The sequence below is a fragment of the Cebus imitator genome, unplaced genomic scaffold (genome assembly GCF_001604975.1).
Source record: "Cebus imitator isolate Cc_AM_T3 unplaced genomic scaffold, Cebus_imitator-1.0 Scaffold92, whole genome shotgun sequence".
In the NCBI taxonomy this organism is placed as follows: Eukaryota; Metazoa; Chordata; class Mammalia; order Primates; family Cebidae; genus Cebus; species Cebus imitator.
In genome coordinates, this window is record NW_016107407.1 from 12,270,703 (window position 1) to 12,295,959 (window position 25,257).

The 25,257-nt window shown below is 40.7% G+C and overlaps 1 protein-coding gene across 3 annotated transcripts in view; it reads left to right on the plus strand.

Annotated features, from left to right (window-relative positions):
• The first annotated feature begins 5,072 nt into the window (after nt 1-5,072).
• CUNH10orf67 (chromosome unknown C10orf67 homolog) overlaps nt 5,073-25,257 on the plus strand; it is a 90,545-nt gene continuing 70,360 nt past the window's right edge. For 2 of the 3 annotated variants that reach the window (XR_001827276.2, XM_017535566.2), the window contains exons 1-3: nt 5,073-5,227; nt 14,114-14,234; nt 23,975-24,118. Coding sequence is in view for 2 of the 3 variants with exons in the window: in XM_017535566.2 (XP_017391055.2) it covers nt 5,133-5,227; nt 14,114-14,234; nt 23,975-24,118 (360 nt within the window). In the remaining variant the exon portion in view is untranslated. The remainder of the gene's footprint in view (nt 5,228-14,113; nt 14,235-23,974; nt 24,119-25,257) is intronic. The other variant, XM_017535569.2, reaches the window with a different exon arrangement.

A 25,257-nucleotide genomic window follows, 5' to 3' on the forward strand; every position in this document is an offset into this window, starting at 1 on the left:
TTTGAGACAGAGTCTCTGTCACCCAGGCTGTAGTGCAGTGGTGAAATCTCGGCTCATTGCAACCTCTGCCTCCTGGGATTTTCCTGCCTCAGCATCCCAAGTAGCTAGGACAACAGGTGCATGTCACCACACCTGGCTAATTTTTGTATTTTTAGTAGAGATGGGGTTTTGCCATGTTGACCAGGCTGGTCTCAAACTCCTGGCCTCAGGTGATCTGCCCACCTGGGCCTCCCAAAGTTCTGGTATTACAAGTGTGAGCCCGGACAGTTTTTCACATTTGTAACATGAAATTTTGGTATATCATTGTGGTAAATTTTTGAAATTGGAGTGTATGATACAATCCATGGTGTGTCAAGTTATAATCATAGTTGGCAGTGTTTTTTTCTAAGTGGCACAGAAAATAAAGACACATCCTCAAGGATGCAATCTTAGATGGCATGAAATATGCTGGCTCCCCTTGTATTATTCTCCAGACTTTGACTTGTCATGAACTGCCTCAGCCTAAATTCCAACATGTGAGTTACAGTTTTCCTAGATTTTGTTTTGGGCACAAGGATCCACTCTGGTCATTTGAACAGACTGGAGATCTTCCAAAGTTCCCTCAGTAGTAAGTTTACAATTCTTTCTCAGGTGGGCTCACTTCTGCAGATAGCTAAGCCCTGCCATTTGTTTGGTTGTTTATTTATTTATTTGAGATGGGCTATCGCTCTGTCACCCAGGCTAGAATACGGTGGCACAAACACAGATCACTACATCCTTGACTTCCCAGGCTCAAGTGATCCCCCTGCCACAGCCTCTTGGGTAGCTGGGACTCTGGGTGCTTCGCTAATTAAAAATTTTTTTTTTTTTTTTTTTTTTTGCAGAGATGGGGTCTCCCTACAATGCCCAGGCTAGTCTTGAACTCCTGGGCTCAAGCAATCCACTTACCTCGATCTCTGGAAGTGCTGGGATTACAGGCCCAACCCAGCCCTGCCATTTTCTTCACATTCACTACTATTTCTTTCTCTCTTTTCCATTTTTTGTAGAGACTGAGTCTCACTGTTGCGCAAGCTGGCCTAGAACTTCTGCATTCAAGTGATCTGCCCACCTCGGCCTTCTAAAGTGTTGTGCAGGCATGTGCCCCACTCAGGGCTACTCTCTTTTAAACAGTGATGATCTAAACTAGCTCCAAATAGAGGAAATCTTTTACTCCAGTGCTCACGGACATTTGGCAGCAAGGATCCAAATTCCATAGCCACAGTTGCGCCTGTCCCAAACCCCCTCCTGGGCTTGTCATCTTGGTTTTCAGCTTTAGTCGAGTGACAAATGCTTATTGATGGACTTTCACAGAGTGGATTTGCTCTCTCACAGCAGCAAAATTTAAGACATTAAAATGATCTAATCTCAGGAGTTTTTCCATAAAGGATTTAGTAGCATAATATTGTCCTGCTAAGAGTTTCACTATGTCCTTTCCCAAGACTTTATTTAAGAACGTTGGTTATGGATGAAGCATGACATAAAACAAGTTTACATAACAGAGCTTCCACCACATAATCATATATTATAGCTGGTGATAAAAGAAAAATAAGCACTTCACATGTGATGACTCTGTAGAAAGAATTTAAATTACAAACCTAAACTGAAACCTCTTGGCTCTTATTAGACTATAGAACTGATACTATCCAACTGGAATATATAAATTACTATGTTTCAAGTCAGCACTTGACTCTTAATCAAATCCTCATGCTACTTAATCTGAGATGTTATCACTTTTAATAACTGGTAGGCAATATTTTTATATAAATATATATACTATTTATACATGTGGTATGTCAGAGAGGCACTTTAAATTTTAAAATTCTGCCTGAAGTCCTATTAACAAGTAAAAACAATTTTAGATTATGAAATGTGTAATTTTTTAAACATTGAAAAATATATATATATTTTTTTTTTGAGACAGAGTCTCACTCTGTTCCCCAGGCTGGAGTGCAGTGGTGCAGTCTCAACTCACTGCAACCTCTTCCTCCTGGGTTTAAGTGATTCTCATGCCTCAGCCTCCCAAGTAACCTCCCAAGTAGCTGTGTGCACTACCACACACAGCTAATGTTTGTATTTTCAATAGAAACATGGTTTCACCATGTTGACTAGGCTGGTCTTTAACTCCTGACCTCAAGTGATCTGCCTGCCTCAGCCTCCCAAAGTGCTGGGGTTACAGGCGTGAGCCACCTCTTCCAGCCAAAACGTTGAAATCTTTAAACAATGTTTTCCCTAGTTGTGGTTTAGGAAGAAGGAAAAGTCCTTCAAAAACCTAGTTGGTATTTCTCTTGCAGTTGCCTCATGCACGTGCTGTTTTTCTGCTTTATAGATTACTCCCAACTTTTCTTTGAGAAACATTCATTATCCAGTTTTTACTTGTGAGAAAACAGAGGCTCTGAAATGTTAAGTTACTTGTCCAACATTCTAAACTGAGTCAAGTTTCAAAGCCTATATGTATTTAGTATTTACTGCGGAGTTCGTGAGCTTTCCACTAAAAACCATCAATGAATTTAGCATGTGATGAAAGAGACCTGGATTTAATATGACAAATGCTTTGACCGCGCCAACTCCAGTTACTATAGGTGAGAATGTGATCTGAAATAAACAATTTTATAAGCCAGAACACCTGTGAGATAAAATACAGGTAACTGACAAGAAGAGAAGTATTATGTAGTTAACGGTTTCAAAAACAATCATCATCATAGTTTGGTCTGTTAGACACTGAAATCTGAAACTCCTTGATATGCTACAGCAAGGTTTCAAACAAAGATGTTTTGTTCAATGCATGTTTTTGTGGGATGGTGTAACTATGCAGGCCATATCAGTCAACAAATGCTGTACAGAGCTGACCAATGACTCATGCAATCTTCTGTGCGATCGCTCTCCTCAGTTTCAAACTATTCATTTATAATTGCACTAGCAAAATAGCCAACAGCTTGTCATATTCTTTACACTGTCTTGGCCCAGCTCTAAACAGATAGGATTTTTAATTTTAACTTGGAATTTTAATCTTATTTTAAAACATGTATATTCATTGTGGTAAAATATCACTTAGGAAAATTATTGTAGATATGTAAATTTCTTTCTTTTAAAATACCTTTTGATTATATAATTAAAATTCCCCAAAGAAACCTGAAGTTAGATTTTGAAATTAAAAACCTCCATAGGGTAAAAGTAACTCTCTTTTTTCTTCTCTCTTCACCTCCCTCCCAAAAAACAAGTCTTCATAGAAGATGATTTTGGCATTGGTTATCTTTGTGTTTAAACATTAAGAGTGGTGATAATGCTAAGAAAACAGTTTTCTTTTCCTATTCTGAGCTTGTAATATCCAACTAACTTCTTTTTCACTTATTGTTGTAAGAGAGAATAGGCCGGGCGCGGTGGCTCACACCTGTAATCCTAGCACTTTGGGAGGCCAAGGTGGGCAGATTGCCTGAGCTCAGGAGTTGGAGACCAGCCTGGGCAACGCAGTAAAACCCTGTCTATACTGTACTGAAAATAGATTTAAAAAATTAGCCAGGGTGTTGAGCAATGAGAACACATGGACACAGGGAGGGGAGCACTACACACTGGGGTCAGTTGGGGGGAAATAGGGGAGGGACGGTGGGGGGTGGGGAGCTGGGGAGAGATAGCAAGGGGAGAGATGCCAGATATAGGTGATGGGGAGGAAGGCAGCAAATCACACTGCCACGTGTGTACCTACGCAACGATCTTGCATGTTCTTCACATGTACCCCAAAACCTAAAATGCAATAAAATAAACAAATGGGGAAAAAAAATTAGCCAGGCTGGCAGCAGGTGCCTTTAGTTCCAGCTACTCGAGAGGCTGAGGCAGGAGAATTGCTTGAACCCCGAAGGCAGAGGTTGCAATAAGCCGAGATCCCAAGATGGCGCCACTGGACGACAGAGCGAGACTCTGTCTCCAAAAAAAAGAAGAAAAAAATTATTTTTCTATAAATAATATATTGAAATGCAGATGTAGTATAGACAGTTCTAAACCAATGACATTTTTAAAAGAAATTTAGCCAGTGTTTACAGAAAAACAATGGCAATGACATATTGATATTAGAAAAGGTGTCTCCTATCGGTTGACGACGGGTAATACGTAATTTAAAACAAAAGATGACAACAGTCTCACTCTCAAGTTCTCTTATTACTGTAAAAACTCAGTAAAATTGAATTCCACACTAGACGGCATAGTTTAAGACCTAACGGTTTATATTCTGACCTTATTCAATAGGAATCTGTTTAATCTCTGCAAGGAAATACTTTGGCCGGGAACGCCTATGTTTGTGGCAGGTGGGGGCCGTTTATTAGGCCCCCTGCTCTCCTCTTACGATGGCCTTGCTCCGGGATCACTGGGCTCATTCTGTCATGAGCAGTTATTAGATGGGTTCAGTTTTTCCTCCTCCCTGAGGGGGACCTGTGGCACGCGCTGGGAGGCCATGAAAGCCAAGGCCCCCGAGCTGCGGGTCTGAGGCGCGCAGAGGAAGTGAGAAGCTCGGGAATCCAAGCCCCGGCAAACGCGCAGGTCCGCGAGGTAGGCTGAGCTCAGGGCCTGGGGAGAGGAGGAAGCGAGCGGGGTCCGGGACGTGGCGGGAGGCTGAAGGGTTATTTGCAGGGGTGCAGGCTTCCTTTGGGACCTCACAGCCGCCTCCGGGCTGTGGGCGCCTTGTGGGGAAGCCTTGAGGCAGACGGGACCGTGGAAGGGAGGCGAGGTGGCTCCGGAGCGCGCCCCACCCCCTCGCCACTTCCCAACCCCTCCTCCTGCTCGTGCTCCCTCCCCATCTCTTCCTCCACCCCTTACTCCTTCCCCCTCTTCCTTCCCTCCACACCTCCCCTCTTTCCTTTCTCTCTCCCCTTCGCCTCCCTCTCTCCCTCCGCATCCCCCACCCTGCCCTCTTCCCAACCTCCTCCCTACCCCCTCCTCCCCCTCTCCTTCCCCCTTCTCCCTACTTCCTCCCCACCCCCCTCCACCCACCCTCGTTGCTCGGGCCCTGCCCACGGATTCCCTTGTTTCGCTGGTTCCCCGGGAGTCTCCATAGCAACGGACGCTGGGTTCCGGACTCGACTCAGGCTAGGGCGCGGCTCTGCAGGGGGCGCGCGTCTCGAGCAGCGATGGCGAGCTGGGGCGACACGCCTGAGACCGAGGAGTGCCGGAAGATCCTCCAGGGCCTCGAGGCCGCTATTGAACAATTCCAGTTCAACCCCAGGTGACCCGCAGGAGAGGCAGCCCCCGCCGGTCCGCCCCCAGCCCTTGCGCGCCAGCCCTAGCTCCTTGCCTTTCCGGGCCCTTGGCTCCAGCCTCTGGGCTTCAGTTTTTTTGTTTTTCGAGGGAACCACTGTCCGAAAAGAGCTGCAGTTTTCACTAAGAGCACGGACTCTGGAGCCAGACTGCCCAGGTTACGAATCTTGGCCAATCTCTCACAGGGCTGTGAATTAGGCTACTGACCTCTCTGTGCCTCACTTTCCTCAACAGGAAATCACCCAGTGCCTGTTTCATAGATCCTAGTGAATATTAAATGAGCTAATCTAGGGCACAGTACCCGTCTTAGTCCCCTTGGGCTGCTGTAACAAAACAGCATAGGCGGGGTGGCTTATGAGCAACAGGAATTTGTTTCTCCCAGTTCTGGAGGCTGGGAAGCCCCCTGCAGATTCCGAGTCTGATGAGAGTCCCTTCTGTACATACAGTACCTCCTGGCTGTGTCATCATATGGCGGAAGGGCAAGGGCGTGTTCCACTATCCCCACACCTGCTCCCACCCTACTTTTAGAAGGGCACTTATCCCATTTATAGGGCTCCACTTTCATGACCTAATCACCTCCAGAGTCCACAGCTGCTAGTATTGTCATCTTGGGGGTTAGGATTTCAACCTGAATTTTCAGGAGACACAAACACACAGACCACGCAGAATCATGGAAGTGTCTGTTAAAGTCATTATTTGCTATTCCTTGGTCCTTGTTTATAGCCCTTCCCTTTCGTAATCCTTTGCCCCTTGTGTTCTAGTTTTGTTGTTTGTTTGGATAATGTAGCGCTGATGTTCCTGGGAAAATGCAAATTTCTTTCTAAAAACCTTTTCAAATCAATAGGTAGCCAGAACTAGCTTAGTTGCTATGGGAGAACTTAGAGTTGTTTAAGGCAGGGGCCTCATGGTGTCAGGTGGGCTGGCTTAGGGGCAAGCCCCTCACACAGATGCAGCTCCAGGGTGAGAAGAAAGGACCACAGGTGTCCTAGCCCAGCAGTGGGACTGACCCAGTGAGGCAGTGCTCCTGGCCTCGGCCTCCCCAGTTTCACGGTATTCAATGGGTACGTTTCTTAAAATGGGTCAGTCTAGTGGTGGTTGTGAATGGCACCTGTTAGAGGCAGCACGTGGCAAACACCAGAGGCACACAGTGTCTACCCTGGTCTAGTGTTTGCCGATAGGAATGGTATCCTGCCCTGGACTCCTTGGCATTCCATGGTGGGGTAGCTCCCCAAAAAAATGCACCTGCTGGGCTCAAGGGCAGACTGATGGTGCCAGGTGCTCATTGACTGAACAAAAGAACCACTGATCCTATATTCATTCCTCTTCACCCAGAGTGCTAGGGTGACTGAGCTGGTGCCTGGGTGTGAATGAGAGAGGCCCGGGTGTTGACCAAAATCCTGGCATCTGAGGCCTGAGCATGCCAGGATAATGCATGGAGGAGCAGTGGTCTACAAAGCAGATGAAAGCCCTGCCTTTGCGGAGTTTGCATCCTAGTCAGGAACCAGTGATGAACTAGATAAACAAATAAACTATATAATAAGTTAGGTAGTGGTTAGTGATAAGAGATTTAGCATAGGGAGAGAGAAGAGGGGTATGGGTGTGTGTGTGGGGAGGACCAAGTAGGGAGGGAGTTGTGATTTAATTTTTTAATTTTTATTTTTAGAGTCAGGGTCTCATGCTGTCACCTGGGCTAGAGTGTAGTGGAACAGTCATTGCTCAGTGCAGCTTTGAACTCCTGGAGTCAAGCGATTCCTCCACCTCAGCCTTCTGAGTAGCTGAAACAACAGGCATATGCCAGTGTGACTGGCTTTTGTTTTTTTGTTTTAAATGCCTGTTCTTCCTGTGTTGCCCAGGCTGGTCTCAAACTCCTGAGCTCAAGCAGTCCTCCAGCCTCGGCCTCCCAAAGTGCTGGGATTACAAGAATGAGCCACCACACCTGCCCTGGACTGCAGATTTTAGATATTGTGATCAGGAAAGCCTTCACTGAGAAAATGACATTGGGGTGAAGACTTGAAGGCTTAATGTGGGAGCTCTAAGGATCTCTCAGGGTACCAGGTGTTCGAGGCAGAGAGAGCACTGAGTAGAAAGATGGTACCTGGATGTTCTAGGAATCGCAAGGAGGCCAGGGTGGCTGGAGCAGAGAGAGGGAGAGTAGTGGAGATGAAGTCAGAGGGAAGGGGGTGGGTGCCTGGAGTGTGTGAGGGACTTTAGACCACCATAAGGACTTCAGCTTTTACTTTGAGATGGGGTCATGAAGGGATCGGTATAGAGGAGTGATAGGATTTGATTTATCCTTCAATGGGATAACTCTGCCGCTTTGGTAATAGACTAAAATGAGGACAAGGGCAGAAGCGAGGAAACAGGAGACTATTACAGTATTCTTTGTGGAAGATGACCGTGGGGCAGCGGCGGTTGGGGGTGCAGAGAGACTTGATGAACAGGTAGAATGGAATTGCCATTAACGCAGATGGGGAAGATAATGAGATGAACAGGTCTGAAGGGAATGACCATAAGCTTACTTTTGGTCATGCTATGTCAGCAGTGACTGTTAGGCATCCATTTAGGCTATTAAGTAGGTAGCTGATTATATGAGTCTGAAGTTGAGAGGTTCAGCTTGGCTATATCAGTTTGGAAATGATGAGCACAAAGATGGTGTCTTAAGCTGAGAGTCTTGATGACATCAGATAGGAAATGAGTGTAGTTAGAGAAGTTTATGAGCCATGAGGCACATCAAAGTTCTGTGTTCGTTGAAGAGGAATAAAAGGAAGCAGAAAGGAAGCAGTATTCTTATTTAGCACTGAGAAGTATGCCACAGTGAAAGTTTAGCACACCTAATGCTATCTTCACTGACTGATTTATTATAAGCATTGGTAGGATGGACAATTCTAGGATTCAGTGAGAAGAGTCATTGCATTTTATTAACACATTTTCGTAGGTCTGTTTTCCAAAATAAATTAGGATGTTAATTTTGTATCTAATTTATTTTAAAAAGCGTAATTATATTCCCAAAACTCTGTTTTATGCATAACAACCAACTTATTATTCAGAAATAGAATTGCTGAGACTATAAATAAAGACTGTGTAGGAACCACTTAGCTAATTTGTTGTGATGTGGATTTCCATTCTAAGCATCGGAGTTGTTAGCAAAATTAGAGACGTTTGGAATTTGAAGGGACATCAAATAATACATCTTCCTCTTTCACTTAGATTCTGAATGAGCTGGATCTTTTTGAATCAGTCACATAAAAAGTTAGAACTGGTGAAACAGTAGAGTCATGGGCTTGTCCTCATCAGGGATTTAGAAGAAGAATCTGCCACTTCCGGCTTATGATTTTAGATGAGTTATTTACTTTCATTGAACCTCAGTTTTCACATCTTCAAAACAAAACAAAAAAAAATTAGCATCTCTCTTCTAAGATCATTGGAAGGATTATGGGATGGGAGAATGCAGATTTAATATATGTATCTTGAGTGCATGGGACAAGTTAGGCACTCAATAGGTGTGTACTAATAATATTCTTAGACACTCTGGAGGAGGTATCTATAGAATGATTGGATCTGATTTTATTTACTGATTTATTTTTGTTTATTTATTTATTTTGAAAAGGAGTCTCACTCTGTCAGCCAGGCTGGAGTGCAATGGTGCTATCTCAGCTCACTGCAACCTCCATCTCCTCGGTTCAAGCAATTCTCCTCCTGAGTAGCTGGGATTACAGGTGCATGCCACATGCCCAGTTATCTTATTTTATTTTATTTTTTTTTGTATTTTTAGTAGAAACAGGATTTCACTGTGTTAGCCAGGATGGTCTCGATCTTCTGACCTCATGATCTGCCCATGTCAGCCTCCCAAAGTGCTAGGATTACAGGCATGAGCCACCATGCCTGGCTTTATTTTATTATAATTTTTTTAAGACAGAGTCTCCCCCTCTTTCGCCCAGGCTGGAGTACAGTGGCACGGTCACAGCCACGGCTCACTGCAACCTCTAACTCCTGGGCTCAAGGGATCCTCACTTCAGCCTCTTAACTAGCTGGGGTCACAGGTGTGTGTTACCATGCCCAGCTAATAATATGTATTTTGTATTTTTGTAGAGACGGGGTTTCACCATGCTGCCCAGGCTGGTCTCAAACTCCTAAGCTCAAGCAGTCTGCCTGCCTCAGCTTCCCAAAGTGCAGGTGTTAGCCACCGTAACCAGCCTGGACCTGATTTTAAAATATCATATAGTATTATTGTAATATTATGGCACCAGAAGGAATAACTTAAAACATAATTTCAATTTCTAAATCATATCCTGAAAAAAACATGTATTGATAAAAACTATTCACACTCCATAGGCCTACCACCCACAATAAGTCTTTTGCTTGAAATGAGAAGGAAGAAAAGAACATACGTGTTCATGCTTAATGAAAAATGTTGCTGAATAGTAAAAAGGAGCTGCTTAGCACTGGGTAGGGTAAAGGATTGCATTTCTAGCCTGGAAAGATGAATATTGAGGCCTGTTAAATGTGCAGCAGTGTAGACTATACACAAACAGAGTTAGTTCCTGTGGCTATTTATATTTACTATATTGATGTAGCACTCAGTGTCCAGACAGAAGGCAGAAACTTCAACAGTAATTTGAACAGGGACTATTTTCTGTTCTTTATTAAATATTAAGAAGGATTTTTAACTAGAAAGAGGCAGTAAGGTGGTGAAAGAAGACTCTAAGCAACACAGTGATAGCAAATGCGAAAAGCAGCTATGACCTCCGGGTCTGAGGAAGAGGAAACAGGGCAGGAACAAAGGAATTAGAAGACCCACCCTCAAAGGCTGAGATTCGGACAAGACCTCTTCGGAGACAGCGTGGTGGCAGAGAAACTTGCCAGAGGGTGTGACAACTGCTGGTCTGCAGGGATGGCTTGCCCAGTGGCTGAGAAACTTGCTGAAAGGTACAGACAGGTCAAATTCCTTTACCTGGTTTTGAGATCCAAATCTTCATTCTTGGAAGTCCTGAGTTCCTAAAAGTTTTGCTTTCTTTTTTGGGGGCAGGGAAGTGCTGCATTTTTTCCATTTTTCTTTACTACTGGGCATAGAAACCCTAAGAGGCGCCCCAAGGAATCCTCTGGGTTCCAAACAGAGTTCTCCTTGACTCCGTTGTGCACCAGCAACCCAATTGCCCCTCAGTATTCAGAATTGATCACTTACCCAGCAGAGTGACCCCCTTTTCTGCCTTTGTTTCAGCACCGTAAGGACCACAAAGTGACTGGTCATCAGTGTCATCTAATTCAATAGAATTTCTGTCACGTTTTCTGGTGGAAACATTCTTCCCTTGGGAACTAAGACTTCCAAATCAGCAGATCCTAAAGTTGTAGAAACAGGAAGCTATAATTTTGGTATAAGAATGAGAGGCACCTCTTGATTCTTGGGCATATGGCTGTAAGAGAGATGGCACCATATACTGTTTAAAAGCATATGCTGCATCCTGTGACACAGAACAACATTCTTTCATGGAATTGCTTCTTCTGAATGTTGCTGGCTGTTCAGGTGTGTGCCACCATGCCCAGATAATTTCATTGTTGTTTTTTTTTGTAGAGACAGGGTCTTACTATGTTGCCCAGGCTTAAACTCCTAGGCTCAAGTGATCTCCCCACCTCCGCCTCCCAAAGTGCTGGGACAAGAATCACTGTACCTGGCCTTAAATGAATCTTCAGTAAGTTATTTGACCTTTCTATTAGGTCAGCTGCTTCTGGGTGATGGGTTATATAATAAGATCACTGAATTCCATGGACATGAGTCCATTGTTGCCTGTCCTTTGCTGTGAAATGAAGTTCTTGATGGGAGCTGATGCTGTGAGAATACTGTGAACTTATAGAACAGAAGGTGTTCTGTAAGTTCATGCCTAGAGGTTCTGGTCGGTACAGTCGAGTCAGGGAATGCAAATCCACATCCAAAAGAAACGTGTATTCCAGTGAGGATGCTGGACGAGATTCAGTGCTATGAACCTGTCGCTAGGTGGCTGGCAGTTCCCCCTGGTTCATGCTGCCATATTGGGACCTCAGTCTTAATCTCTGCTGTTGACTAGTTAGGCACTCAGCACCTGTGGTATCCAAGCCAGCCTTGGTAAGGGGAAAACCACATTGTTTAACTTGATCCCCGACACCATGGCCGTTTTGTTCAAGGGTCATTGCCTAATTATTTAACTGCTTTCTCTGCAGTGGATTCCCTTGGGTGAGCATTCAGATGCCACATAAACACGTTTACTGTCTGTGCCCATTTTCAAAGGCTCATCCACAGAACTCTTCCCAGACACTCTTGACACCCATCTGTCAATCTGTTCCTTCCAAGTTCCTGAACATCCTGCTAACTCTTTAGCAGCTGCCCAACTAAGAAAGGCCATTTAATGTGAATTAAATATATAAAAAACTATCATATAAAAAACTTGGTTTTTTCCAAATACAATGAAAAAACTGTGACATTTCAGAGCATAGTACTGACAGTAGAAACCACCACTGCAGCACCAATAATGGGTAACATTTCTTGAGGACTTACTGTGTATCAAGAATTATTCAAAGTACTTCTAAGTATTAACACACTAAATTCTCACAGTAACTCTATGAAATGGGGACTATTATTTTCTTTAAGAGGAAACTAAGGCACAGAAAGGTTTAGCAATTTATCTCATGTCACAAAGCGAGAGTATCAGTGAGGATATTTTCAGCTACAGTTGACAGAAACTGCCAACAATTGGTGCACTTATTCTGTGGCATTACTGGAAGATTCGAGGTGTGACAGGTTTCAGAACTTGTTGAGTCAATGGCTGAGCAAAGTCATCAGTCAAATTTATTTCCATCTTTGTTTTTCAGACAGAGTCTTTCTGTGTCACCAAGGCTGGAGTGCAGTGGTGTGATCTCAGCTCACTGCAGCCTCTGCCCCTTGGGTTCTAGTGATTCTCATGTCTCAGCCTCCCGACTAGCTGGGATTATAGGCATGTGTCACCATACCCAGCTAATTTTTGTATTTTTAATAGACACGGGGTTTCACCATATTGGCCAGGCTGATCTCAAACTTCTGACTTCAAGTGCTCTTCCTGCCTCAGCCTCCCAAAGTGCTGGGATTATAGGCATGAGTCACCATGGCCAAACTATTTCTATCTTTTTTGACATCTATGCCCTGGCCGGCCCCTCTTGTGGTCACCGAGTGATTGTGCTAGTTCTTGGCATCACTTCCACCCTTGGCAAAGTCCAGAGTCAAGGAAGAAGCCTCTCCTCTGGCACCCCCTTTATAGGAGTGTAGAAAGATTTCTTACTAGCCTCCAGCTGATCCCTCCTAAAGTCTCCCTCTTCAGACCTGAGTTCTACACCCATCCCTGGACATCGACTGCCAAGGAGAGTGGGATAACTCATGGGCTTAGCCTAGCTTGGAGTTACACTTGGCACTGGGGATATGGTCAACTTCATCTGAGTTCTGTGGGGAACAAATCTGAGGCTCGGCCCGCATGCAAGAAGAGGGGAGTTGCCATGGGCTGCCCCACATTGGGGTCTGCTCTTGTCGGCAGAAGAGGCAGGATAGAAACAGACATTCTGCCTTTGGCACCTACACTGAGAAGTCTGATAATTCTACTTGGGCTTTTGTGGTTCTCTTATTTAGCTGACATTTTAGAAACAGTTGTGGTAAGTTTAATCAAATTGACAGAGTGCATCCGAAAATTGCCTTTTTAATACTGTTTGAGATGCCTGTCATTAGAAATCTGTATTAGTTGCAAACACTTGCTCCTGGCTTATTCGGATTTTTTAGGAATAGTGTTTGAAAATCAAATATAGGAGGGTGGTGTGATCATCTTAAAAGAAGCAATTCTCAAACATTTTGATTTCAAGACCTCTCTGTATTCTGAAAAATTATCAGCGCCCTCAGAGAGCTTTAGTTTATATTGGTTCTATCTATTGATAGTTGCCAGATTGGAAATTTAAAAGGAGAAAATTAAAATATATTTAAATTGATTCATTTAAAATAAGGATAAACCAGGTGTGTGTTGATATAAATACCATGTTTCATTTATTTTGTTTTTTTTCTGAGACAGGTTCTTTCTCTGTTGCCTAGGCTGGAGTGTGGTGGTACGTTCAAAGCTCACTGCAGCCTCAACCTTCTGGGCTCAAACAATCCTCCTGCCTCAGCCTCTTGAGTAGCTGGAAATAGACTACTTTAAAGAAAAACTAACTGTGTTGTTTTGAAACAAAACCTTTAAACTGTGTTGTTTTAAAACAAAACCTTTCATGGGAAGAGTGTCACTGTGTTACATTTTTGCAAAGCTTTTCCATGCCTGGCTAAATGGAAGAGAGCTCAATTCTCATAGCTGCTTCTGTGTAATCTATAGCCTCTGGAAAACTCCACTGAATATTTGTGAGCAAATGACAGTAAAAAAGACAAATAAAATCTTAATATTATTATAAAATTAGATTGATCTCATTGATATGCTAAAAGAATATCCCAGAACCCCAGGGGTCCTCAAACCATACTTTGAGAACCACTGTCTTAAAGGGTTTCTGCTAAATAGGCCCATAAATAATCTAGAATTATTTCCAGCAGTAGCACAGGCAATAACAGTACAGAAGATATTAAAAGCAGGTATATAAATTGATCATGTCTTAGAAAAGTGGAAATCAGATGAGTATCAGTAGAGCAGTATGCCCCAGTCCAGGGAATTGGAGAATCTCATTATCCTCCTTAGCTCCAGAGCTAATTCAGAGTTTTCCTCACCTCACTAACCTCTTAGAATGCTTAAAATATGATATGATTTACGCAAAAAAAGAGTACACGCTAACATCTATTTCTGCGAAAATACCTATGACATAAAGCACATTTAATTTCTTTTGTTTTCAGACTTAATATTTCAGATGATTTAAAGATTGGCTTTTTCAACACAGACCATGCTACTCAAACCGATTCCAGTGAAATATTGTCAATAAAAGAGTTGAGTTCATCTACAAAAAAGTTAGAGCAGGTAAATCTGAATTTAATTTGAAACTTCTGAGATAATTTTTGGCATTAATTGCCTTCCTGTTTCTTCCATAGACAGAAGGAAATTAAGATTTTTAAAATATTAGCATCATTGAGCAACAGCTGAATAATAGTTGTGCTTTAAAAATTATTAATATGGGCTACTACTTATATTTATGTCATGCTTACATATGTTAATTTGTTTAGTAAAGTATTTTGATACTTTGGAATTCTTTTGAAATCTGTGAACATTTTCTATTTATGATACTTTAAAAATTATCAAACATTTTTGCATATAGATAAATGTAGAGAATGATATAATGAATAACTGTGTAACCCATCATCCAACTTTGTCAAATGTTAACATTTTGTTATATTTTGATTTTTTTTTTTTTTTTTGAGACAGTGTCTTACTCTGTCACCTAGGGTGGAGTGCAGAGGTGTGGTCATAGCTCACTGCAGCTTCCACCTCCAAGGCTCAGGTGATCCTCCCACTTCAGCCTCACAAGTATCTGGGACTACAGATGCACCCAGCTAATTGTTTTGTATTTTTTGTAGAGGTGGGATTTTGCCACGTTTTTCAGGCTGGTCTTGAACTCCTGGGCCCAAGCAATCCACCCACCTCAGCCTCCCAAAGTACTGGGATCACAAGCATGAGCCATCTTGCCTGGCTGGATCTTTTTTTATTGTAAAGAAATATAGTATTGCATGTATATTGGAGATCAAGAGTTATTATTAAAAACTCTAATCAATAAAGCTGTCACATGAGGTAGCATCCCACTATAAATACTCTTGTCTACCTTGATTTTATTTTGACATTTGGAAGTTGTTCCATATTGACACATAAAAGAGTTTTCTTATTTATTTCACAAGTATATTACATCACAAAATATACATCATATATTTAGCTTTCCATATTGATGGACATTTTGGTCATTTCTAATATTTTACTGTGATGAATAATCCTGCACAGCACATACTCATATGCCAGTAAATCTGTGATGTAAATTCTTAAAAGTGGAATTTCTGAGTCAGAGGATGTATGCATTAGTCGTTTTGAAGGATATTGCCAAATTGCCCTGCATAGGGATTGTACCAATTTACACTCCTGCTAGTAACTTTTGAGGATGCCTCTTTCCTACATATTTGCCAATTTATTGTCTCCTTTTATACTTTCAGAAGCATTTTATAATTTTATTATTTTGTAACTAAGTGTGTCCAAATGACCATGTTCTGGTCAGATGGACAAGGTCTGTGGCAGCTCTGGGGAACCTTCTTTGAGACAGTTCACATGCACCCTCTGTCACTTCTCCTCTCACTCCTCCTTCCCTCCCTGCCCCTTCCCTCTCTCCCTCCCTCTCCTTCCCTCCCTCCCTCCCTCCCTCTCCTTCCCTCCCTCCCTCCCTCCCTCCCTCCCTTCCTTCCTTCCTTCCTTCCTTCCCTCCCTCCCTCCCTCCCTCCCTCCCTCCCTCCCTCCTTCCTTCCTTCCTTCCGTTTCCTTCCTTTCCTTACTTCTTTGGCTAGAGCATGGGTTCTACCATTTGGACCATGAAGCTGAAATAGTTTTCAGAAGAGTCATAAGATGGAAGAATCTTAGATCATTTTATCCATTGATTGCCTAGGTAGCTTTCTAGGGAGATAAATTAACTTAATTTCTCATTTATGCTTCTGTTATTTAGATTTTTTTTTTTTTTTTTTTTTGAGGCAGGGTCTCAGTCTGTCGCCTAGGCTGGAGTGTAGTGACGGTATCATAGGTGGCAACAGCCTCGACTTCCTGGGCTTGAGTGATCCTCCTACCTCAGCCTACTTAGTAACTGGGACTACAGGTGTATACCACCACAGCTGGCTAATTTTTTTTTTTTTCTTTTGTAGAGACAGGGTCTTAATATGTTGCCCAGGCTGGTCCCAAACCCCTGGCCTTGAGTGATCCTGCTGCCTTGGCCTCCCAAAGTGTTGGCAATACGGGCTATTCCCAACCACACCTGGCTACTTGGATTTTTTGTTACAGCTGAACCAAAATCTGATTCAAATTTTAAATCAGCTTAAGGATGTCATCTATTTCTAATTAATAAAGCCCTTTTTTAAAATTATGAATGACTGGTTTTGAATACTTTTCATGGACTTATTGAGATGATCGTGCAGTCATATGGCTTTTCTCCTTTATCTGATGATGTGGTAAAATTTGGTTTTTGAATAGTAAACCATCCTTGACTTCCTGAAATAAACCCAACTGGATCATAATATTTCTTTTTGCATTTCTGCATTATTTGCTACTATTTTATTGAGGATTTATTTTCATCTATTTTAAGTGAGATTGCCCTGTAATTTTTTCTTTTCTTTTCTTTCCTTTTTTTTTTTTTATTTTTTAGACAGGGTTTTGCTCTGTTGCCCTGAAGTACAGTGAAAATCATCACTCACTGTGACCTTGAACTCCTGGACACAAGCAATTTTTCCACTGCAGCCTCCTGACTAGCCAGGATTACAGGAGTGCACCACCTTGCCCAGCTAATTTTTAAAGTTTTGGTAGAGATAGGGTCTTGCTATGTTGTCCAGGCTATATCCTATAATACTCTTTTCTTATACTGTTGTTGTTCAATCTTAGTACCAAGGTCACAGTATCCTCATAAGATAAGAAATGTTTCCTAGTCTATTCTCTGGAATAGTTCACATAAGATTGGGAATATCTGTTTCTTCAATAGTTGTTAAAACTTGCATGTAAAACTATGCTTATTTTTATTACTATTGTTATTTTGTTATGTATGTATTACTGTTGTCTTAAATATTCTGGGTCAGTTTTGATGCTATGGTTTGCTGCAAAAGTATTTTTGTTAAATCTTCAAATTATTGGTATAATGTTGATTGCATTCTCTTATTTTTAAGTATTTCTCATATCTGTAGTTATATTCCTTTTAAATGTTGAATATTGTCTACATATCTTCTTTCTTTTTTCTTAGTGACTCTTGGCAGAGTTGTCTATTTTATTAGTTTTTTTTCAGACACCCAATTTTAGGGTGTATTAAACCTATTGTATCTTTATTTTCTAGTTCACAAATTTATTTTATCATATTTATTATTTAATTCCTTCTCCTTTCTTTGTGTTTACTCTGTTTTTCCTTTTTTGTTGTTTTGTTTTGTTTTTTCATGCGACAAGGTCCACTCTCTTGCCCAGGGTGGGGTGTAGTGGCAGAGTCATGGCTCACTGCATCCTTGGCTTGCTGGTCTCAAGTGATCCTCCTGCCTCAGCCGCCTAAGTAACTGGAACTACAGGCATGTGCCACCACACCTGGCTATTTTTTAAAATTTGTTGGAGAGGTAGGGTCTCACTATGTTGCCCAGGCTGGCCTCAAACTTCTGAGCTTAAGCGATCCTCCTGCCTCGCCTCTAAAAGTGCTAGGATTATAGGTATGAGCCACTGTGCCTGACTTGTTTTTCTTTTTTTAATTTCTTGAGTTGAATATGGGTATCAATTAAGATAGCATATAGCTCTATGTTTATAAAAAAACAACTGCTTGGCTTCATAAAATATCAAGAGGTGTAGAGTTAGAGAATCCAGAGTTAGTGCAGTGGCTCTCTGATCTGTGTGATGTTCATTCATTTTATCTTCTCACATCTCCACTATTAGTGCCTGGCTCTTGTTGCCCTAGTTCTGATACAGTAGCAAAATAGCTGCTCCCCTTCCAGCCTCCATCTGCTTTTCATACAGGAAGGAGAATATGAGAGAAGTAGGGATGAGTGGTAGCTGTCTAAGGAAAGCAAAAACTTTCCATAGAAACCCTTGCTCTATGTTTCATTGGCTGTATCTGTATCACATGACCCCTTGAACTATAAGGAGCTGCAGAGAAGTTATTTTAGTTATGCACGTTGCTGCCCTGGACAATGTCATGGTTCCATCAGTAAGGAAGAACCATGGTACTGAAGATTGGGCTGACAGCTACCAACGCCTATAGATCGTAGATTTTGAGGCTTTCTTCTTCTCTTTTATAGGCATTTAAAACTACACAGTTTCCACTAACTACATTTTTAGTTTCCACAAACTTTGAAATACAATATTTTTATTAGTATTTAAATTTAAACACTCAAATTTTTCATTTGTTCATTTCATTTATTCATCTGCATAATAAGAAGGTTATTAAATTTTCAAACGTGCTTTTTAGAGTATTTTTATGTGGCTGATTTTTAAATTCAGTGCTTTATTGTTGGAGAACATAGTCCTTGTGAGACACATTATTTGGTAGTTTTTTTTGTTTCTGAGATGGAGTCTTGCTCTGTCACCCAAGCTGGAGTGCAGTGGTGCAATCTTGGCTCACCGCAACCTCTGCCTCCCAGGTTCAAGCAATTCTCCTACCTCAGCCTCCTGACTAGCTGGAATTACAGGTGTGCACCACCACCCCTGACTAATTTTTGTATGTTAAGTAGAGACAGGGTTTCACCATGTTGCCCAGGCTGGTCTCAAACTCCTGACCTAGTGATACACACCCCTCGACCTCCCAAAGTGCTGGGATTACAGGCGTGAGCCACCGTGCCTGGCCAGGAAATTTAAAACAATCTGTATTTGTTAATTGTAGGATTTATATATATTTTCTACATGAAGGCTTTTGCCATATTGTCTGTTTTGGTCAATGTTAATTTCTGTATCAACATTCTTTGGGCTAGTGTTTACCTGGTAAATCTTTCTCATTTCTACACTGACATTACTTCTGTGTTGTATCTTTTATATATATATATATATATATATATATATACGTATATATATACGTATGTATATACGTATATACGTACGTACATATATACGTAACGTATACGTATGTATATATACAGATCTGTATATATATACGTAATGTATATGTATATATATACAGATCTGTATATATACACACATATATATACATATACATATATATACATTAAAAACGATATACAATTTATAGGTGATATGTGTATATATATACATACATATACACACATATATATATACATATATATGTATGTATATATACGTATATATACATATATATGTGTGTATATATATACATATCGCCTATAAATTGTATATAGTTTTTAAAAATCCAATCTAATAATCTCTTTTAATAGGTATTTTATTCTATTAATATTGTGACTACTGATAAATTTGTATTTTCCTGACAACTTCTTTTAAAATTTTTCTTTATTTTTTTCTATATCTCTTTTTTCTCCTTCCCTTCTTTCCATTGATAACTTTTCTTTAGTTTCTTTTCTCTCCTCTACTAATAATTATTTTGTCTTTATTCTTTTAATGATTATCCTCAAATTTGAACATTCAACAGTTGACTAGAATTTGTAATTTCTACTAAACAAAACAAGAAATGTAGAACCTTTATCTCTAATCATGTCCTTCTGTCTTTTCTACGATTATTATCAAGTATTTCAGTTGTTTTCTCCTAATATTTTTGCAGTTAACAATTCATAATGTTTTATGCAATTAATGCTTTTTAAGATTTGCTCACATTTACCAGTTTCTTTGCTCATCATTCTTTCCTATATCTCAGTACTTCTGAGTTTAATTTTTATTATTTCTAAAGATCTTTTGATCCTTTGCTCAACAAGGATTATAGTGTACTTAGCAATAATATTGTACAACTTCATGTAAAATGCAATAACCTTGCAACTGTTTACCACCCTCCCTGTCTTTTATGCTATGGGTATCATATGTATTTATCTATTATACATACATAGTAAACTCAAAGTGTTTGCTTTAAATAGTGCTATAAATTTTAAGCTAATAAGAGGAAAAGCTGATATTTTATATGTACTGAGATGTTTACCATTTCCTTTGCTCTTTATTTTTTTCCGGAAGATCTAGCTTTCCAGCCCATATTATTTCTCTTTAGCCCAAAACACTTTCTTTACTGTAGGTATTTAGCACTGAATTCTGTTTTCTTTATTTAAAATGTTTTTACATTGAATATAGAATTCCGAGTTGACAAGTTGTGTTTTTTTCCCTCACTTTACAATTGCTCTGCAGGCGTTAATAGTGTCTAAGAAAATAACCATTATTAGTCATTCCGAATGTTATTACCCTGTATGTAGCTGTTTCTTTTCTGTCTGCTTTCAACATTTTCTTTTAATCTTTGGTTTTCGACAGCTTGATTATTATGTACCTAGGTGTGGTTTTGATGTATTTATCCAGCTTGGATAAATAAATTAAGCATCTACAATCTGCATGTCTTACCAGATTTGGGAGACTTGGAGCTGCTAAATGTATCTTCAAATATTTGTTTTACCCCACTTTTTCTATCCTCTCCTTCTGCAATTCCAATTACTTGTATGTTAGACTTCTAATTATTAACTCACAAGTCCCTAACGTGTCTATTTTGTAAAATTTTAAAAATCTTTTTTCTTTCTACTTTTTGACACGTCTTCAAGTTCACATAGTTTTTTCTGCTATCTTTGTTCTATTAAGTTCTTTCAGTGAAGTTTTAATTTCAGATATTGTATTTTTCAACTCTGGATTTTGTTTTCCTTATCAAAATTTTCTGTTTGTTGATACTTTCTTTTTTCATTTATCGCAGCATATTTTTCTTTATCATGCATAGTTATAATAACTGCTCCAAAATCTTCGTTTGGCAATTCTGACATTTTGGTAATATTGGAATTGGTTTTCATCATTATTTTCTTGAGACTGAATTACAATTTTCCTGTTTTTTGTATATCCAGTAATTTGGATTATATTGTAGACAGCGTGGGTGTTATGCCCTGATTTGATATATTCTCCTAAAGGCTGTTGAGATTTTTTTTTTTTTTTAGCACACAATTAACATGTTTGGATTAGAATAAAAAATTATATCTTTTTTTTTAGCAGTCCAAATCTTGGTTTTGTTCTATTATTGTTAGCTGGGCTATTTGCAGTCTGCCCCATGTATGTATCTTTCAGGGATGAGCTAGAGATTTGTTCCGAGGTAGTTTTTGTTTTGTTTGCTTGTTTGTTTATGAGACAGGGTCTCCCTCTGTTGCCCAGGGTGGAGGGCAGTAGCACAATCATAGCTCACAGCAGCTCCAAACTCCTAGGCTCAAGTGATCCTTCAGCCTCAGCTTCCCAGGTAGCTGGGACTACAGGATACGCGTCACCATGCAGGGCTATTTTTTAAATTTTTTGTAGAGACAGGTCTCACTATATTGCTTAGGTTGGTCTTAAACTGCTGGCTTCAAGTGATCCTTCCTCCTTGGCTTCCCAAAGTGCTGGGATTGCACACATAAGCCACTGTGCCCCGCTTGTTCCAAGTTTTTAGCAGTGATTTTAGAGTTCTCCCTTTTGATTTTTTTTTTTTTTCTCTTCCAGGACCCCCACCCAAACACTGTCACTTAACTTCTCAAAGGTATTCTCACCTGTAAAATAAAACTCCTATATATTTTGAGGACACTAAAATGAAATTCTTCCCAGGATGCCAGTACACCAGGCATCAAGTTCCAAATTAACTGTGGGTTAGAAACCATTTGCAGATTTTGCAAGGGGAAAGTTTCACAGTAGATGAGTGACTCAGCTTTTGAATCAGATCAAGGACAATAAAGAAGGTCAGGAAGTGTAGAGAAAAAAACTGCTGAAGCAGCGTCTTTAGAGAGAACTATTGCCATGGTTCTTATGGGAGAGGGACAGCGCAAGCATTCCTCCTCAACTCAAAGCTAGGAAGACAGGCTTCAGTGGCGCTTGAATGTATTTGCTGCTATTAGAAGACCCAACAGACTGGTGCTTGATTCATGCTTGAGGACACTAAATGGGGCTGTGATGAGAAGACAGAATGGCTTGTTTGGGATCAGTCTGCACTTCCAGAGTTATTGGGGTAAAGGTTGTGTAATTGTTTACTGTAAACCATGTGTGGCCCTGAGAGAGAGAAAAAAAACCAGTGTGGAGTCATTTTGGGTCCTGCCCAGTACAGTGATCTGGAAGAACGAAGGACCTCCCAACAGCAGGGAGAAGAAAGAGGTGAACTCCAGATTCATAGAACCCGAGGAAGGAGTAGCAAGTGACCACTCAGAGTAGAGAAGCATCTGCTTAGGTCAAGATATATCTACAGAGGAGAGGGTCCCAGCAGTCAGAATCTCTAGAGAAGCTACATTAGTGCCCAAGGGAAGAAGAGGAGTTAGTTCTCCTGCCCTGTAGCACCATAGGGAAGCCACCCAGCAGGTGGGAACATCCCACCAGGTAGGAACATCTTTGTTCTTCTATCCCTGCTGCCTTTTATACAAGCATATATATCTCCTGGTGGAGATACAGCCACTCGGGTGCTGGGGAGGAGGTGAGAAGAGAGAGCTCAAGGGAAAATCACACTCTTTTTCATTACCCTCAGCTTGGAGTACAGGGAAAAGTCTTATGAATGAAGTTGGCAGCATTTTAACTGCATATATATATATATATATATGTTTGTTTTTGAGATGGGAGTCTTGCTCTGTTGCCCAGGCTGGAGTGCAGTGGTGCCATTTTGGCTCACTACAACCTCCACCTCCTGGGTTCAAGCTCCCAAGTGGCTGGGATTACAGGGGCACTGCCATGCCTGGCTAATTTTCTGTGTTTTTAGTGGAGATGGAGTTTCATCATGTCGGCCAGGTTGGTCTCAAATTCCTGACTTCAGGTAATCTGCCTACTTTGGCCTCCCAAAGTGCTGGGATTACAGGCATGAGCCATCTTACCCAGTAGTTATATTCTAAATGCTACTCTGAGGCTGTATTTGTAGTAATGGTGAGACTCTGTTCCCAAGAATAAATAGAAAAGTCATGGGATTTTCTAGTTTGCATTCAGAGCAGGGGAAGATTACCTAGAGAATACATTTATTTTTAGATCTCTGTTTTTCCTTCTTTTAATTTTTTGAAGAGACGGAGTCTCACTATATTGCCCAGGCTGGTTTCCAACTCCTGGGCTCAACTGATTCACCCACCTTACCCTCCCAAAGTGTTAAGGTTACAGATGGGAGCCCTAGTGAATACGTTTGAAATAGATGGAAGTAGATAAAAATACGTTGTGTTTTGAGTATTACAAATGGTTCTTAGTCAACATGCTGGTTATGTATTTAAATGCTTGTGCTAGTAGAGTCTCAGCAAATGATGATTCTCGCCTATCTTTTCTGATCTGAAGTCCACATCTTGAGAACTATACCTTTTGAGATATGACAGAAGGCCAACATTAGCACAGATATTTTCTTCTGTGTGAGAAGAAACTGCTAAGACACTCTTGTCTTTTACTCCATCAGTATTTCTTAGTTTGGCAAATTAATCGTCACTTTGAAAGCCTGGCCACCTAGGATGGAATTACTGGAATTCTGCAGTGCATACAATCATCGTAAACATCAGGACAGACCTCTGAACAGAAACCCAGCTTGTATGTCCAGAACCAGAGAATGCACTGGAATTTTTACACAGATATGCTCTCTATAATAATGTATATTTTTCCATTTTTATTTTTTTAATTGTTTATATTTCTTTTTTTAACTTTTAGGTTCAGGGGTACATATGAAGATTTGTTACATACGTGAACTCACATCACAGGGGTTTGTTGTACAGATTATTTCATCACTCAGATGCTAACCCGAGTTCCCATTAGTTATTTTCCCTAATCCTCCCCCTCCTCTCACTCATCACCCTCAAGTAGGCGCAGGGTGTGTGTTCTTCTCATCTGAAATAATGAGTTCTTTCGCTCCCACTTACTAAGTGACAACATGCTGCATTTGGTTTTTGTTCCTGCATTAGTTTGCTAAGGATACTGTTTTCCATTTTTAGATGATGAAATCCCTCCAGGTGGATTTTGGGTTCCTCAAACAATTGATTCAGTTAAAGTTTGAGGATCGACTAAGAGAGGAATCTTTGCGTCTCTTCAACATTCTACATGATAGGATCCTAGAAGTTGAAAAACATTATCAACAGGTAAATGTTCTCTTATTTCTTTTGTTTTATGATGGATTGATACTGTGCTTAGATGTGTATGCAGTGCAGTTTAGAATTTAGTAACTTATGAGGGCAGTTTAATTTGTATTAGTTGCATGTCACGTGGTAAATAATACACAGAGCTTCACTATATGTCAGGGACTTGTGTAAGTACTTGGCATATGAACTCATTTAATTCTCACAGTTACCTTATGAAGTAGGCACAATTATTTTCCCTCTTCTACAGATGAGAAAACTGAGGCACAGAAAAGCCAATTAACTTGTTCAAGGTCACCAGTTAAAAAGCAGGAGAGGCCAAGCACGTGTGCCTCTAATCCTACCACTTTGGGAAGCCACGGTGGGAGGCTGGCTTGAAGCTGGTAGTTCAAGACCAGCTTGGGCAACGTAGCAAGACCTTGTCTTTACAAAGAATAAAAACATGAGCCAGATATGGTGTTGCAGGCCTGTCATCCCCAGCTACCTAGGAGTCTGAGATAGGGAAATCACTTGAGCCCAGGAGTTCAAGGCTTCAGTGAGCTGTGATCACATCACTGCACTCTAGCCTGGGTGACAAGGTGAGATCTCCATCTCAGAAAAACAAAAAGCAAAACAGACATTACTATTATTTCTGTGCCATAAAAACAAACAAAAAAACCATCTTTTGCTGACCACACCATGCTAAGTACCATGCTAAGCCTTTAAAATATATTTACTCTTTAAATCTCTCAAAATGTTAAAATGGAAATCCTATTGTCAGTGATTTACAGATAAAGAAACAGCTTGCCAAGGTTAAGTAACTTACTTAAGGTCAGACAGATAGTAAAGGGCACAATGATATTTAAATTCAATCCTATTTAACTCTGAAGCCTATTTGAGGCTGGGAGGTGATGGCTCAGGCCTGTAATCCCAGTACTTTGGGAGGTTGAGGCAGGAGGATCGACTAAGCCCAGGAGTTCAAGATCAACCTGGGAAACACAGCAATACCCCAGCAATACCCCATCTCTACAAAATATATTTAAAGATACATTTTTTTAGAAAAGGATAAAGCCTATTTGTTGTTTATACTCCATGCTGAAATCAGAATTGATATCAGAATCACAGGCATTTTTTTTTTTTTTTTTTTTTTTTTTTTTTTTGAG